This window comes from Anthonomus grandis, chromosome 10 (assembly GCF_022605725.1).
Source record: "Anthonomus grandis grandis chromosome 10, icAntGran1.3, whole genome shotgun sequence".
Classification (NCBI taxonomy): Eukaryota; Metazoa; Arthropoda; class Insecta; order Coleoptera; family Curculionidae; genus Anthonomus; species Anthonomus grandis.
The window spans coordinates 10,275,881-10,293,794 of NC_065555.1; the positions used below are offsets into that span (position 1 = coordinate 10,275,881).

General features: G+C 30.4%; 1 protein-coding gene across 1 annotated transcript in view; it reads right to left on the reverse strand.

The window, feature by feature from the left end:
- Positions 1 to 12,532: 12,532 nt before the first annotated feature.
- Positions 12,533 to 17,914, reverse strand: part of LOC126741384 (visual system homeobox 2-like) — a 191,043-nt gene continuing 185,661 nt past the window's right edge. The window contains exon 8 of the mRNA XM_050447778.1: positions 12,533 to 13,099. Coding sequence (XP_050303735.1) covers positions 12,654 to 13,099 — 446 coding nt within the window. The 3' untranslated portion in view covers positions 12,533 to 12,653. The remainder of the gene's footprint in view (positions 13,100 to 17,914) is intronic.

Below are 17,914 nucleotides of genomic sequence, written 5' to 3' on the forward strand. Positions count from 1 at the left end.
ACATGAACAATATCTTCCTTTTAATAAGAAATTTCAAGCAGCGTTTCTTGACGAATCGCTACTTTTTTATGTTAAGCACATATCCTGTATTGTATAAAGAATGACCTGATATTTGTACATTTGCAATACAACAATAAAAAATTAAACTAAACATGGCTCTTAAAGAAACTTTTTATTAGTACATATTTAAGTATTACACATTTATTGCAATATTTAAAACTGCCTTGTTCAAAGTTTAATAGTTATTTGTACATTTTAAGTACAAGATTTATCTACATTTAACGCTACACTAACGCTTTCTATGACTAAACAGTAGAGTTACAAAATACATAAAACATTTATGGTTTTATATTTTGCACATTGTTCATTTTATTTAACTTAACAAAAAAAATAGAGATTTTCTACATCCATGTTTACCATGAAATTAAGTAGTTTTTAAAACTTTTATCAGCCTGAATAAATAAATAAGATCTATTACATTATTACAGTAATACTAAAGCTCACAAAACAAATATTTTTTTACTGCCATACAAAAGGAAAATATTAACTCTATTATAGGTACCATATACAAACAACTTGTTCTAAATCAGTAAAAATATTGGCTTATCTAATAAGGTGGGTTTCTATTTTAAAATTTTCAGATATTTACATCAAATATTTATTGAATATTTTTACTGATTAGATTAGCCTAAAATTTATTGCACAAAAATTATAAAATCTACAAATAATGTCCTTAGACTGTATTTATAGGTTTTTGAGTAATATGTTCTTTTATCAATCTTCCTGATTTTTCGATGTTTTATTTAAAATGGTATAATAACTGGGGCTAAAAAAATTATTTCTTTGGTCATGGTTTTAGAGTAATTAAAATGCTATTGTCAAGTATTATAAAATTGAGTATATTTGTAATTTTTGGAAAAAACGTAGATGCTAACACAATAAACTTTATTTGCTACATAGTAGTCTCTCAACTCTCATAAGACATCCTGTCTTCTCAACAGCTGCCTTTATTTTTATTAAAAAATAAAAAATAATTTTTTTAGGTCAAAGTTTTTTTAAATTTTCTCATATCAGCCCTTAATAATTTTTTTTTAATCGACCAATTTTTTCTTATTGGCATCTCCATGTCCTAAATAGCTGAATGAAACTGCCAATTAATTAATCAATTAACCATTTATTCAATTTTTTAAAAGGAAGGATTTCGGTCTTCAAAGATTGTCAACTACAAATTCTTTCATGTAAAGGAAAGACTTTACTACTGCGTTAATATTGGAAAAGTAAGCGCAGTGAGATCTGATTAAAGCACTTGACTAAGTATCTAAGGCTTAATTTTATCAACCTACTTAAAAAAGGTACTAAAAAGGTCATGGCATTTAAGTATGTGTTGACTGAATAGAAATTTCTAAAGCATAACCATGTTATTTAACACAAACATTAGAATAGTTTAGTAATGGTTAAATAAGAATTTTGCTCTTGAAGTACTCAAGCAAATTTAAATTCAACATTTTACAACTAATTAATAAGAACCTTGAGAGTTGCAGACATTATATTAGAAAATTTAAGGTTAGATTGCACCAATCGGATTTAAAGGGCCTTTAAAGCCAAAATGTTGTTGAATTTTTGTAAGATCTTATCAAGCAACTGACTAGTTTAGTAGTTTTGCTTAGTAATCTTAAAATGGTATTAAAACGTAAGTACTGAGCTCATCCAGCCATATGCGTGGGGTAGGTCGTTTTTATACTTTTTCTTTAATTTTGACAGACTTGTGGTTTAAAAACTTGCTATTGGGTAAAATAATATCGTGCAAATTAAGAAAAAAATCATAAGCGTTTGCACCCCCCGTTACCTCCCCCCCCAAAAATACAAAAAAAATATAAAAAGAAAATAAGTTGCCTGTGCTATAAAATAATGTAATATAGTCCTCTAAATACGCAAAAAAAAATATTAAATTGTAGACATATTTAAGCCCTCCGCCAGCTCTTAAGCCTAAAAAAAATTAAGCATTTTTCAACTTTCCCACTTACGAGCAGCTCTTCGCCTATTTTGTATATAAACAGATACAAAATAACCCAGAACTCACCACGGGGAGGTGGCTCCCATCGAGTTCCATCTCTGCCCACCCATCCACCCAACCATATGAGCAATTTCTCGTAAATGTACGTATCCAACCATCTCTGTTAGTAAACCCACATACGGCCGACGATGCCTCTGTCACTAATTTGACACATCTTTCAACAGCCTGCGTATGGCAGGGTAACTTCCATAAATCTCCCTCTGGATAGTTGCTAGTTTTAATAAATTCTTCAATTTCTTCATCAGACAGATGCTTCGTCATTGGTGGCTCTGTCACTTTGCACTATTGCCAATTTATTAAATCAATATATGATTCCGCTTCAAAATTGAACTTGGGAATTTCAAATTTTCTTATCGTGCTATTGAAATTTACAGGGATTTTTTTCTCATTCGACCTGCAACTTAATATTTTTCTGTACCCTAATTCTCTTATATGACGACGTGAGTCAAAGATCATTGTTAGTATAATATTTTCAGGATGGCCATAAAAGCCATTTCGTTGAATTACAGGATCAACTACAGCTTTAAGTTCTTCATTTAAATATCTTGAATATGGAATTGGCTGCAAAAGGTGAAGAGCTCTAAATGTGCACAATGGTACAGTTTTTACTCGAAATCAAATCTTCACATATACTCGCAGAATATATTCTGTCAACACTTTTAATTTAGGCGGGGGATTTCTTACCGCAATGTAAGCCCGCAAGATACGATTTGCTGTTGTTAGCCATCTTGCGTGAGATAACTTGCCAGGAGATTTATTCGCTAAATTAGATGGACAGTTTCCAGTAGATATGGCAGTGCAAATCTCGTATAAATATTTTTGATCGCTACTTAATTCTTTTAAATTGACCTCAGGCAAATTAACTTTGATTGTTTCGTAGCATACGACAGGTAATCGCCCACATTTTTCAATAAGTTTGCCGATAGATCCCGAGAATGATTCTGGTTCTGTGGTATTTCCGTCCAGATGTCGAACCAAATGTCGTAATGGCAACTCGTTTGCATGTAGTTGACATATTAGCCATTGCAAAGGTCGTTTAAGATGTAATTCCAACAAATGCATTACACCACCGTGAGGCCCAGTGTTAATGACAGTACCATCGCAGCCAACCTCAACTAACTCGCTAACTAATACTTCATTTTCGGTTAAATATTTTAGAATCGTTGAAGCTATGGTCTTTGCAGTACCGTTTTCAGGTGTTACGTGTCCTATATAGTCGCTACCTGGTTCCTTTAATAACACTATATGTTCTTCGATAATGATTTTCTGTTTTTTAATGTGAAGAGTTTTATCTTTGCGTCCATCAAAATAGAGAGCTTGAAGACTAGTACCATCTTTTATTATCTTTTTTTTGTAAGTCGAGTCGTTGCCTTTTTCTTTGTCGATCTAATTTGGACTTGTCTATTACATAAGATTGATCAGTTTTGGATATCAATCCAACATCTTCCAGAGAACTACACTGGCGATCATTGATCCTTTTCTACTTGATAATCCAGCTCGGTCTATTGCTTTTGCTAATGCAGGAAAGTCGAGGGTTATGCCCGTAGAAGTTGACGGCTCTGGTTCGAAGTCTGAATCACAGTTTGGTTTGATTTGCACTGATATATCTGATAGATTGCCTTGTTCCATTTTTCTTTCTGATACATTACGCGAAATGTTTTGTTGACTTTTGTCCTCCGGAATATTACGCGAGAGGTCCCTGCTTTTCCTTTTTTGTTTTTGCTGCAAAATTTTACTTGTTTTGGCATCTACTTGCCCTATAGACATTAATCGTGTAGTTCTCTGGTCGTTTAGGAAAGCTTGTTCAATTTTTGGAACTTTCTATGACTTCTCACAAATACACAAGTTAAAATCGGTACATTTGTACTTTGAAATATCAAAGAGTTTAGTATTAGCCTCATCACGAAATTTTTGAAGGGAGGGGCCGTTCCGTACAAATTTACCTGGCGGGGAGACTTAACGTTTAAATAATAAAATTAAAACGGGTTAAATAATAAAATAAAAAAAAGTAAAAAATTGGTATTCATTATGGACCATTTGGCAACTTTTTTTACTATAGGCATAAAAACCTAGAGAACCGACCCACCCTAATGCGTGTTCATCACTAAGCAATCTATTTCACAAATGTACCATTAACAAAATATTACCGAAAACGATAATTTTTTAGAACTGTAAATTTTATGATGCCATATTCATTATCATTGGATTTGAGACAAGACTTGCTTAATATCCTCCTAAAAGAGCAGAATCCTTATAGTGAACAGAAAATCCTCTTTTGTTTAATATTTGCTGATCTTTATTTATCAATTTCATCTAGAGATATTAAGTCCGAGGAAGTTTTAGAGGATCATATTGATGTCCATCTTTGTAATACTTAGATTGAGACATATCATTGGATTAATAACGGAAAAATGTTTGAGATCCCCTTAAAGGCCAAGGTGATTAAGTGAAAAGAATATTTGTTTGTTAATCTTTAAATCAGGAATAAGAGGTTCAAAAGAGATGATTTATTTGTAGGTCTTTAAATATTTTGCAAAGCTTAGGAAGTTTTATTCTAGTTAAGATCCATGAATAATAATCGAAAGGCTGAATAGCAGTGGTTCCTTATGGGAGCCTTAAAGGACACCTAAAAACCTTAGATGAAAAGGCACTAATTTTACCTTTTATTAGTCAATACTCAAAAACATTGAATAAAAAGCCATCAGTTTTAAATTGCTGGTTTCTATCGATCAAATAGTATAGAAGGTATAGGCAAATTTCCTTGGGGAAATATTTTAAATATTAAATATATATTAAATAATATTTGAGATAAGACAAGTACTATTAATAGAGTACTATTAACAGAATCTTTAGAATTGTAAATTTTAGAAAACATAGAAAAAGATGATACTGAAATACGATATTGATATCCAGTTAAAGAGCAAGATCATCAACTTAAAAGAAGATCGCTTACTAAATCTTTAAATCATCTGCAAAGTGTAAAAAGTTCAACTCTAATTGAGATCCAAGGATATTAGTAAAAAGACTGAACAGCTCAAATTAGTCTCAAGTCCTAGCTTTAAAGAACACTTGAAAGTCCTAAATAAAAAGCCACTAATTTTAACATTCTGCTCTTAAATATTCAGGTGGAATAGACAAATTACGTTGCTATTCTTACAAATTTATTTTAAATGGGTAAAATATGCTAAATTCTATTTGTTTGGATTGAAAAATTACCATTAATAAAGAATTTCCAAAGACGAGAATCCTTTATAATCACAAGTTTTAGGAATCCATACTTATCAGTGACAAGTTATTGGATTAACACTAGGAAAAGTCTTAGAGAGCAAAATCATCAAATAAAGAGAAAAGTTGTCTAAATATCTTTAAATAATCTGCAAAGGATAAGAAATTTAATTCTAATCCCATATAGAACTTAAATCTTTATCGTAGAACCTTTAGGCTTCGAAGCCTTAGTTAAAAATTCGGTAATTTGAACTCGTTACTCCCTAACAGGCAATCAAGTAAATGTATGCTAATTGATGTTGATGAGGGTTAAAAAGTATCATTATTATACCATTACTATAAAGCAGAATCTTTTAAGATTGTCAAATTTATGTAACCATACTTATGAATGTTACGTCATTGGATCGACATGAGCAAAAGACTTCGATGTTCCCTTGAAGACAAACACAATCAAATGAAGAAGAGATTTGTGTGTAAATCTTTAGATCGTTTGCGAAGTTAGCTTCGTGATCTCAATTTTCAATTATGATCCAAACTCATTTATACAAAAACTGAATAGCATCGGTCCCAAGATGAGAGCCTTAGAGTATACCTGAAAGCCCTAGATAAAAACTACTTGTTTTAACCTGCTGCATGCTCTCTATTAGTCGAATGATATATTGAAGAAAAAAATTTACTTAAGGAAATATCTTAAATTGTATCTTGTTTGTTTTGACAAATTGCTAATGTAACAGATTTAAACAAAGTTGTACATTTAATCAGAGGTTAATATTTAGCAAAAAGTATTAATCAGCTGTACTCTAAGTTGCCATCAGACCGCTTTTATATTTAGTGACTCTCATCTTAGGTATAGAGTGTGTCTTTGAAAATTATCTGATTATTAAACTTTATTCCTTGTTGCAAAATCATTTCATAAGTTGACTATCTGCACCTAAAATTAAAAATTTTCTTTAAAAATGTTGACCTTATTATCAGTTTTAATTTTCAGATATTGCATAGGGAGTATTTCTCTACTATCTCTAATATATAATACAAATCATACAAAAAGGTATTTAATTAACTTTTACAGTTACCACGTAAATTGATGCTATATAAATTATTTAGAAAGTCTGTGAAGGAAGAGTGAGAGTGCTTCTTATACGTTGGAATATATTTATATAACTGTAATATCCGTTTTATGATTTTTTACCTCTATAGTAATACCGACTAAAGTATGTTTTTTAAAAAAACAATCAAAATGTTTTGGATTTTATTTCCTATAAGAATGGCGGGGAAAAGTAATAAAAACTATAGTTTCAATCATACAACGAAAAATGCATAAAAAATAGTTTTATGCCCTTAGGAATAAATAGTTAATTATCAATATTTATATATACCCCAACAGATATTAACAGATACAGGGTGTCAAATGTTTATTAACATGATTAATTTTCTTGAATTAAAAATATTCCGTGTTGGACTTTGTGAAAGTTTTGATTACTTTAACAAATAAATGTTTTTTACATAAAGATAGCAATAATCATATTTTTAGCTCAACCAAAAAAACAATTACTACGTAAAAAAATTGCATGTAGGTAGAAGTTCCTATAAGTTACGAATAAACTAATTAAATAGAAAATAATTATTGCATTATTATTATACTTGCAATACGCTTACTTATAAATGCATTCTTGGCATTTAAAACTTATCAAATATATTCTTAGAATATACTCGTAGTATCGTAAGCAGATGCAGTCAAAGAGGGAAACAACAATCTGAAACTCTATTTTTAGAAACCGGTTTTTGTACCTGAGCCAGATATTATGAAGACCGAAAGAGGGGTAAAAGCACTGTACTAAACATTTTAACGATATCTCGAACAAGTTTTGTAGACTAAAATGATTTGCTTTAAGTAATAGAAATCTTTTAAAAATTGATTTATTTGAATGAACTTTTAAATATTTATTCATTTTTTACTAATTTTAAAGTTTAATAAATAAGATAACTACTTATTTCTTATTATTTAATATACAAACTCTAAAATCATATATTTTATCAAACATTATTAAAAAAACAATTATACAACATAACCAAAATTGAATATCACAAGACCTAAATATTTGATAGTTTTTATTTAAAAAAATACAAAAATTAATAATACAAAACTAAAATTGCCTTTTAGCTTAAAGCGATTAAAAAAAATAGCTTGAAGTAAATAAGTCTAATTTTTAGTATGGCACAGCCTTTTATTAGTAAGCAAAAGTTAAGAATATTAACTGGAATCTGAATAGTCGTTACTTATTATTCTAAAATGAACAACTAGTTTTTGTAATAAAAAAACTGTAAATGACTAGTAAGGCTAGGTTTTGATGATTATTTTCATGCCTTTTTTAACACCACGATCATTGTTCATAAAAATAGGAAGGAACTTATTAAATAACTTCTAATCAATTTTATTATTTTTAAAGAGGATTATTTGAAGGAACTTATGAGCAATTGGATATATTACTACTTTTTTTGTAGTTTTTGTTTTCAAAAAATTTGTTTCTAAACTCTTGTTTTCTAACGGCGAACTTTAAAATAACGCCACATATTGACCTGGAGTTTTTTTGTTTTGTTTTCGATTTTTTTATTAAACGATATATTTATAAATTAAAATTTTGAATCTCTTAAAAGTTGAAAAAGTTCCAGTAGTAACATTTTTAAGGAATTAGCAGCGCAAAAAATATGGTGCTATTCATTCGCTATATTTTAACAAATAAAAACAATAAAATGCACAAACATTTGTAAGCATTTAATAGTTTAAGTTTGACGGGGCTAGAATACAATTTAGAGTCGAATAATGAAAAAGCCATCCATAATTCATCATCATAAAAATAAAAAAAATAATTACAAAGGTCCAGCAGTATAGAAAATAATATGGAAATAACAAAACAGGTTTACCACAAAACTCAATGTTTAAATTTTTTTTTCTAGAATCATTTGGAACTATAGGCAAATATTTGTAAACCGTTGTAATTATATGTTTTATATTCTCTTTTTACTAAATATTTAAAGATTGCATAAGTGCACTTTATTTTTTGCAACCGTTGAAAGAAAAAATAAAGCAAAGGTTATGGACTTTTCACTTTACAAGTCCTATGGTTGGAGCCTTTGGTGTGACACTAAAATCTCAAAACTCGTAACAAAATTCATAAAGTTAAATTTATCTACACAAGACGAAAATTTTTAGAATCGAATAAATTTCTTGCTAAATAGTATTCCAATTGCATAATTTAGCATTAAGGTTTAGGCAGTCTAACGAAAGCATATATTTTCATGGTGAATTTGCCAGAAATAATATAGAGTTGGATAATGAAAATGCTTTTAATTAATTGAATAAAGCAGGAGTATGGCAAATATAGGACTGGGTTCAAATCTTAAGAGATGGAAAATGAAGATATGTTCTGGATAGAACAAACATTTAATCTTCTCTTGATGTTTATTATTTAATTTAATTTTCTAAGGATAAACCGTTTATGATTAGAAGTAGTTAAAATATTACAAGCATATTAATTCTGAAGATAATATAGTATTTAATGTAAAATTGAACTGAGCATTCTGCTCAAAAAAGCATAAGAGTACTTTTCCGCAAGTTACTCTATTTATAAATAAAAGTTTATTATCCAAAATATTTTAACCATAATTATGTGCGTTACTTCTCTCATTTATTCAACCTGAAGGATTAAATGAGTTTTCTAGGAAAATGTATAAATTTTCAAGTATTTAATGGCTAGGTTAATCATGAAATACACGAGCTAACTAGCTTTTTTTTCTAGTCTACGAATTTTTATGCCTAACATTTTAAAGCCTTTCCACTGAGTTTATATCTCAAAGAACCATATCAAAGAAATGCATAACTTAATAGTATCCGCCTTAAAATTCACTTCAGAAAGATATTGAGGTTACAAGTAATTTTTTTTATCTGCAAGTAAGGCTGTATGGCCTTAGCGGCTTATTATTTCCACTAGAAAATACCTTGTTACTACTGATTTAATTAGGTTTTTTATAAATATCTTGAATTGTTTTAATGAATGTACATCCTTGACGTATCAATTTAAGCACCGAAATTATCATTTATGTCCATTCTTATCTATTTTTTTGGATTGTATCATATATTTTCCTTCTAGTTAAAAGTTTTAGAAGTTACTTCTTTATTAAGCTGATCCAGTAAAAATATTTTTTTAAACTTTTACAATCTCGGTATACATGTAATCTCTTGACTTGTTAATGTATTTCGACTGTTTCCAATTACTCATCATTCGGAAAATTTTTTATGTTCTGTTTTATTGAGGAAATCTTTTTTATTTTATAGTAAGTCAGCCATTTTACTCTATATGCAATTCATGGGCAAGGTACAATTTCTGATTTGAGTTTCGTTTCATTTTGTAATTTTTATCCTATATTTTAATGAGCTAACGTAGTTCAGCTCATTTAAAGCAGATTTTAATATTTTTTCTATTAGCAATAAAATTCTATCAGCAATCCATTTTGTCTTATATCCTTTTCAACTAGCTTAGACTTTGTTTTCTTTCTATAAAAACTCAGAATTTTCAGGTGTCATTTATTACCCTCTGATATATCCATTATACAGGGTGATTTTTAAGTTAATACTTTTTTTTAACTGTGTATAGAACTCGGTAAAATATTAATTTTTTTCAAATAACTTTGTTCGATACACTCTTATGTTTAGTTTTTGCTCGAATTTTTGTATTATCGATCACGCATTGTACCGATCAGTTAGTCTTAGACACTTTTGGTTTATTGTTGTTAATTTTAAATTTGCAAATCCTAAAAATGGCACATCGTTATGTTAACAATGAACTTGTGGATATGTTGCTTATTTACGGAGAGTGTCTTCAAAGTGCTGCTGCTGCTTCTTCGGTATTATACGCAGACCGCTTTCCTTTGCGGAATCATCCTACACCCAGAAGTTTCATAAATCTTATTCAACGGGCTAGGGATACTTGCAATTGCAAGAAGAGGAAGGAGACCTGAAAATGTTCATAGGGAAGAACAAATTTTAAATCTCATCGAAGAAGATCCAACAACAAGTACTCGAGTTGTTGCAGCGCAGGTCGGATTAAGTCAAACAAAAGTATGGACAACATTGCGCGAGAATCAATTTAATCTATTTCACGTTCAACGTGTCCAAGCGCTACTGCCTGAAGACTTCCCCCGCAGAGTTCAGTTTTGTGAATGGTTCCTACAACAACATGAAAATGATCAACATTTTTCGAACAAAATTTTAGCCATGGACGAGGCAACATTCACCCGAAACGGAATTAACAATTTTCGAAATACGCATGTTTGGTCTGTTGATAATCCCCATGCAATTCGCAGAACCAATTTTTAACACCGCTTTTCTGCTAATGTGTGGACAGGAATTGTGAATGGGATACTTGTTGGACCATTTATCTTACCAGACCGTTTGACGGGCGATGTTTACTTGGACTTTTTGCAAAATAATCTGCCTGTTCTGTTAGAAGACGTGCCACTGAATATCAGGCAAGCTATGTGGCTCCTGCAAGATGGAGCACCTGCCATTTTAGACGAGAAGTGAGCAAATTTTTGGATATAAGTTACCCAAATCGGTGGATTGGCCGAAATGGACCAGTTGCATGGCCACCAAGGTCGCCAGACCTAAATCCATGTGACTTTTTTTTGTGGGAGTATATGAAAAGTTTAGTTTTCAAGACGCCTATCGATACACAAGAAGAACTAATAGCACGTATTGAGGAGGCTGCGGCAACAATTAGACAAAAACCAATTTCTCTATTGCGTGCCGGTAGGGAACAGTGGTTACGTCGAGCAAATTATTGTGTTGAAGTTAATGGTGACAACTTTGAACAACTTATTTAAATTAGAGAGAACCATATTGGACTCATTTTATAACATTTTGGCAAAGCAATTTTTTTATTTTTCGGTTTTTTGAATAAAGTTATTTGAAAAAATTTTTTATTTTACCGAGTTCTATACACAGTTAAAAAAAAAGTTTTAACTTAAAAATCACCCTGTATATCCATTATATTTAGTAGCTTTGGTTTTATTAGAATGTACTAAAAATGTTAATATTAAATTGCTCCTTTACATTTTTTTCAGCATTAGCCTTTTCTTCGTAGTTAAAAGTTGTACTAAGAAAGTAGTTTAAATGTGGACTACAATGGCTTTAATAGTTAGGGTTGCTCACCCTAAATTTTCTTTAACTTCTTATTTTCTTTTTGCATTTTTTTATCTTTTGCAATAGTAGATTTGCTATTAATATACATACTTCCTTGGATCCATATTCCAAATCAAGAATATGTTCAGAGTATTAAAATAACTTTGTTGTAGATCTTCAATCTCGTTACATTCGTCTCTTTACTTCTTTCTTTGCTTCAGTTTGTTAATTTGCTTAAATTGATGATTAAATTGATGACCAACTCATTAACTTTCTTTTAAATCTTGTCGATTAAATTCTTAAATAAGACCACATTTAGTAGTTCCTTACAATTCAGTTGCTTCTTTGATTTTCTACTTTAAGTGATTTGTATGAGGTTCTTGTTCTTTTGGATTTATATATTGGAATATTCTACTTTATAAAATAGATTTTCTTAATTTTAAAAGTAAAACGTTAGTATAGGCTGATATAATCAAAACATCAGAGTATAATCTTCATAGTTTAGTCTTAGAGATATGATATAGAGACTTGTAAAAGAAGTAAATTACGTACCAAGGGGCGAAAAGCAAATTGAGCATTGAAAGCAGATTTGCATTGCTTAAGAGCTGATAAAAGCTATTTTACTTAAAAATAAAAGAGAGAGATGATGTATTTACTCATTATCAGCTATTTAGTTACTCTAAAATCATGACCCAAAAACATTTTTGAAAAAGTATACATAATTTTGATTTTTCACCATTAATATTTGTGCACTCTCGTCGCAATAAAAATATTGGAATTGTGCGAATTACTAAATTAAAATTTTTGATCATTTACATCCTTAATATCTTACAAGTATTTTTTTTTGGAATTCTCGAAATCTATAATATATATATCTTTTTAAAATATTTAAGGAACACCAAAATATTCTACCAAGAATACTAAAAATACGAGTTAATATAACTCAGGTTTAATTAGAAGCTCAGTACTAAAAAATTAAGCCAGTTCCTTATTTATAGTAGTCTTATGCAAATAATATACATTGATAATAATTAATTAGTATATATATTGTATCTTTTCAATTCGTTGTAAATATCATATATAAAATTATTACCTTCACGAACAAAAAAGTATTTTGTTTTTTTAGTATTCTTGGTCGACGGGCCCTTTACAAGAACCCCACTATCCGCTAGAATGTCAAAAAATTCCTTGTTCACCCCCACCCCCTTCCGGATGATGTAGATTATTCTGATTAGCGTCACAACCCCCAGAACTCGGTCTACTAGGCGCAGAATGCACCATTAAATTATGACCTAAAAGCTTAGCGCTATGCTCCTGAGCTTTCGCTCTTAAACAAGCAATCGAATTATTCCTAAAAACTTCGGGATCTTCAGGGTAATTATTTTGAATCGGTTGTGGAGGTTGTGACGTTACCACGTTTGCTAGATTCAGTTGCTCTTTACTATCCAACATTGAATTCGGATTGGGAGTTTGAGAAGACGGCGTTGATTGGTGGTTTTGACTTGAGGTGGCGCTAGTGTCGCTCGTGTCAGTGCGCATGGATGTGGTATCTTCGTGGTCGCTGGCCCCATTATCGGATTCTTTCAGTTGTTCTGCTGCTTCCAGGGATTTTCGGTGCATACCTGCAATATTGAAATAAGTTTATATCCAGTAAATAAATGAATTATTATTAATATTCCATAAAAATTTTATCATCAACAATAGCAATAACTGTAAAATAAGGCAGTAGTATGCGTGGTTTTAGTTATTAAAAAGTCTAAAGGATTTGAAGCCACACAATCATTTTTTACATCATTCTGTGCTAATAGAGAAACAGAAATACGACAGAGTAAGAAATATTAAGAGATAATAAGAAACTAAATCTGAATTAACTAATTTACTTCAACTGGCAATGAAAAAAAGAATAAAAGAAAGAAAATGTGCTATATTACGTAAAACAAAATCTGGTGTACAGGCATCCTAGAAATTAAAAAATTATAAATTTATAGAAAAATTAATATATATTTTTAAACTATAAAATTAAAAAAAAAACACATTATTAAGAATTAACAAAAGAGGCTTAAAAAGAAGCAAAACTGCTGTCAAAAACAAAATTTAAAAGAACTATGTTAACCTGACGAGTCATATGACCAGTGTTAGAGGAAGGTTTAGGATATTTATGAATAAGAGTAGCTATTTCCAAAATAAAAAAAAATATATAGTTCAGATTTCTTGTGATATGAAAAAGGGTTTACAAGAATCCCTTAACCTAGCAGAATATAGGTATCTAACTCCTTTTTTTTTGAATCACGAAAATATTGTTCACTTATCCCTTATTACTTAAGTCTAAAAAAGGCATTCTCTAACGAAGATTAGACTTAATAAGAGATGTCAATTTTTATTGCAAAACATCCACAGGATAATTTTGATGCAAGATTTAGGATATGATCTTTGAATCGAAGGCGACCATCAATAATAATACCAAGGAACTTGCAATTTTCTTTGTTTTGCAAGGTGGACTCTTCACTAAACATTACGTCCTGGAGGTCACGCTTAAACCCCTTAATAAAGGTCCTACCGACATTAAACGCTATCTGTTTGAAGCACATCATTCCGATAAAATCTTAATATCCTACCTGAGCTTGAATGCAATTAGAATCTTAACGACTCCACAATATGGTAATGTTATGAGCAAACTGAACCACTTTCCCCTGCAGCCTTAATGAGCCTAAGTCATTTACATAGAGCAAAAATAATAGTGGTCCTTACATTAATCCTTAAGGTACTCCAAACATAAGAGATATAAAATTAGACAAACGCCCAGTTACTGTAATTCTCTGAGTAAGATTTGATAGATAGGATCCAGCCATTGCAATGTCACACCCCTCAGACCATATTTATTAAGCTTAAACAACAGTATTTCATGATCTAGATAATCAAATGCCTTGAATACATCACAAAAAACTGCCGCTGCCGACTCTCCAGAATTCAACGAAACAAAGACCTCCAAAGAGATAACCACTACCTCTTTTAAACATGAAGGATAAATTTCATTATGTGATAAACTGCTTAAGGCAGAAACCAAGGCATTTAATGCTGAGTCAGGCAGACAGAGTGGTAACTTTGATGATATTCCATGAGCTCCAGATTATTTACGTTTTTTTGATCTTTTACTTGCATCCTCAATTACGGTGAGATCAACAGGATTAAACAAAAAAGAATATTGAACTAACACTTGCTAAATATAATGTAAGAAATCAATATTAGCACTCAAAAAAAAAATTTAAATTATTATTTTTTTTGAAGTTAAATATTATAGTGAAGCATTTAAGCGGTCTTTCTATATAGGCTGCGGTATTTCTGACGATAAAAAATAATGTATTTATTAGTTGTATATTTGCACAACTTAATTCTGAGGCCCGTTGTGACCCATAGTTTTCTATTTCTCATTTTAAGCCTTTTTTTAGGAAAACATTGGTTTGTCACATAGCACATGAAAAAATAAAGTAAATTGGCCAGGAGGCATTTTAACTGCATTCCAATTTATAATTGCTGCAGCAGAAGATATTGAAGAAGTACAAGAACTTTCCGGGCGAATCTGCTGAAAGTTCTTCCTACATAATTAGAAAGGACAATCTAATTTTAAATGAAATCTCAGCAAAAATTGCTTCATGATCAGAAATACCAGGAGAGACTACATCATCAAGACACATCATTTAAATTTATACAGAATTAATCAATACTTATTGCAGCTGAGCATGTTATTCATGTAGGAGAAAGAACATGCATTTTTAAGTCGTAAGACTCCAATGTACTTTAAAGAAAAGTACGATTTGCCAAGGTTACGTTAGTGAAATTAATATTTAAGTCACCCACTAATATAATTTAGGAATGTAGGGACTGTTGGGATAATAGAGAGTCAAATTTGTCCAGGAATATACCAATATCTCCAGTGGGTGGCACATAAAGAACATATAAATTAAAACGTCTGCAAAACAAAGGCAGAATGCAAAAACCTTCTCCTACAGAAAATTACCGAACTTATCAATTTTACAGAAAAAAGTTTAGTTTGTTTAAATAAAATAGCAGCTTCACCATGTATGGAATGCTGACGACAAAAAAATTATATAGGAACATAATTGGATATTAAAAAACATTTATTAGCCTTTGATCAGTGCTTAAATCAGTGAGTTAATAACACAATATCAGAAAAATTACATGATGCAGGTAACAGATAAAGCTTATCCATCTTCCAAGATCAAGTCATTAATCTGTAAGTTCTCACAAGTCCATAAAATTGCAAGTAGGGTAATAATATAAGGCATTATGTGTACTATTGGCTGACAGAATATTTTTTACATAAGTAAGACATCAGCTGATATAAATACATGATAAAGTCAGAACACGTACCTTCTTATTCATTAAAGAATATATAGGACACAAAGCAGAACTAGTCATGAGACACTCTTGATTATATTTTTGGCCAGATTCCTTTTAAAATAGATTATTTTAAAGAGTTTTGAAGCCAACTGCATACCATGGGCCTCCTAAGTGAAATTTCTATTGAGTTAGACACAAGGAAACCTTGTTGAACCCTTCTAAAAAAGAATTAAAGTTTTCTGTCTTTTTATTATTTGATATGAACCATTTTTGAATCTGATTTACGAGCCTTTCGATAGTCCTCATAACATATGGCTGCCCAGGTTAATTATGTTGCAGCAAATTGTGTGTGCACAAGTGTCATCTACAAATAGAATTCGTTTTTGATTGTACTGATAAAATGAAATAAGTCATTTGCATAAATAGGAAATTGCAGAAGATTTAGTACAGAGGATCTATTTACAAAACTTAAAGCTTAACTTATAGTAGCCAAGTTCTAGACCCTTACCGACATATACAGAGAGATGCTCAATAGCCAACTGTGAATCTATTAAATACTCTATTAATGGACTGTAGTGAAAATAGGATGGTGCTATAACAGCCAATTTAGTCATAAGTTCTACTACTTTTGGTAAATCATTTGCTAATATCTAGAATAAATTTAAAAAAAAATTACAAGAATAACTTGCTACTAAGTATTTTATAACTGCATCTCAGATCAGCCTTGATATATTCGCTTTATAAACTCTATGAAATCAATCTGGTAATATTATAATAACTTTCCTATATTTCGTATACCAATACATATTTTTCTCTATATCTATTGCGAGTATTCTCGTCTGACATGAATTGTCATTATGAGGGCCACCAGCATATTTCAAATTACGTTGCAAAATTTAATAATAATTAAAATAGGGACGTCAAGATAAAATCTTGAAAATCGTTTCGCATAGTGCTATAAGTAGTACTGTAAATTTATTGCTAAGCTTAAATAAAAAGCGGTTTAAGATCTTTAATATAAAGGTCGTTATTTCAAAATATTAATCTTTTACTTTTATTGGAATTTTTATAGATACAAGAGATGGGAAAACCAAATATATTTGGAATAATACGAGTAGGTAATAAATAAATTAAGAAAAATGTCTTGAATTTTATTAGATTTGGTATTCTTCCTACCAAATCCTTAAGAAGATTGTGCTTTTTATTTATGAAATTCAATTCATTTTGACGAAAGGAGTTCAAATATACATTTAGACTGAATTAAGATAAATGTGAAATATACCAATGACTAATCAAATATAAATTTATCTACATTTTTGAACTTTTTATTATTTGGTGATAAGATTACTGAATATTTTGTTTAATTTTAATAAAATGTTATTCATGTTCATTATGGCCCTATAGACTATTTATATTTTCAATTTCAGTAGCTTTAATAACAAGTGCTGGTTGAATAAATAGCCTTTTATTTGAAAGTGCATATTTCTTATTTATTTGGTTCTGGTTATGGCTAAGTATATTAGTATCTGCATCTGAACTAGTAGTAGTGGTTTTATCCCAAATTGTAATTAAGGATCTGGATAGTAAACTATGGTGGTGGTCAGAGACATTGCAAATTATTAAAAAAACAGAACCTACGTAAAATACTAATACTATGTTATCTTTGTATTACAGAATATCAAAGACCGAAAGCGCAAGAAGTTATATTTTTGAAGAAAAACCAAGACCAGAGATATTCCATCCATTGGGAAGATAGAATTGTTTGTAAGGCACTTATGAAGCCCAGGATTAAACTAAAGCTGGTATGGAACTGCCTATTAGAACTAAAAAAAGCTTGTGAGCTCTAACAATGTATATGGCTATAGGGACCTAGTACCAAAAAATGAGGAAACAGGAGAAGAGAATCTTGCTAGGAGAGGATCCGTTAGTCCATTATTGGATCAGAATACGCATTGAAGGTGCCAAAGAGTACCATACATAGAAAAATGCGAACCTGGGTCAAGGGATCATACTAAATTAACTGGATAGAAAGGTAGCAGTTGAATAGAGACGTGTTTATGAATTTTTTTATAAAAGAA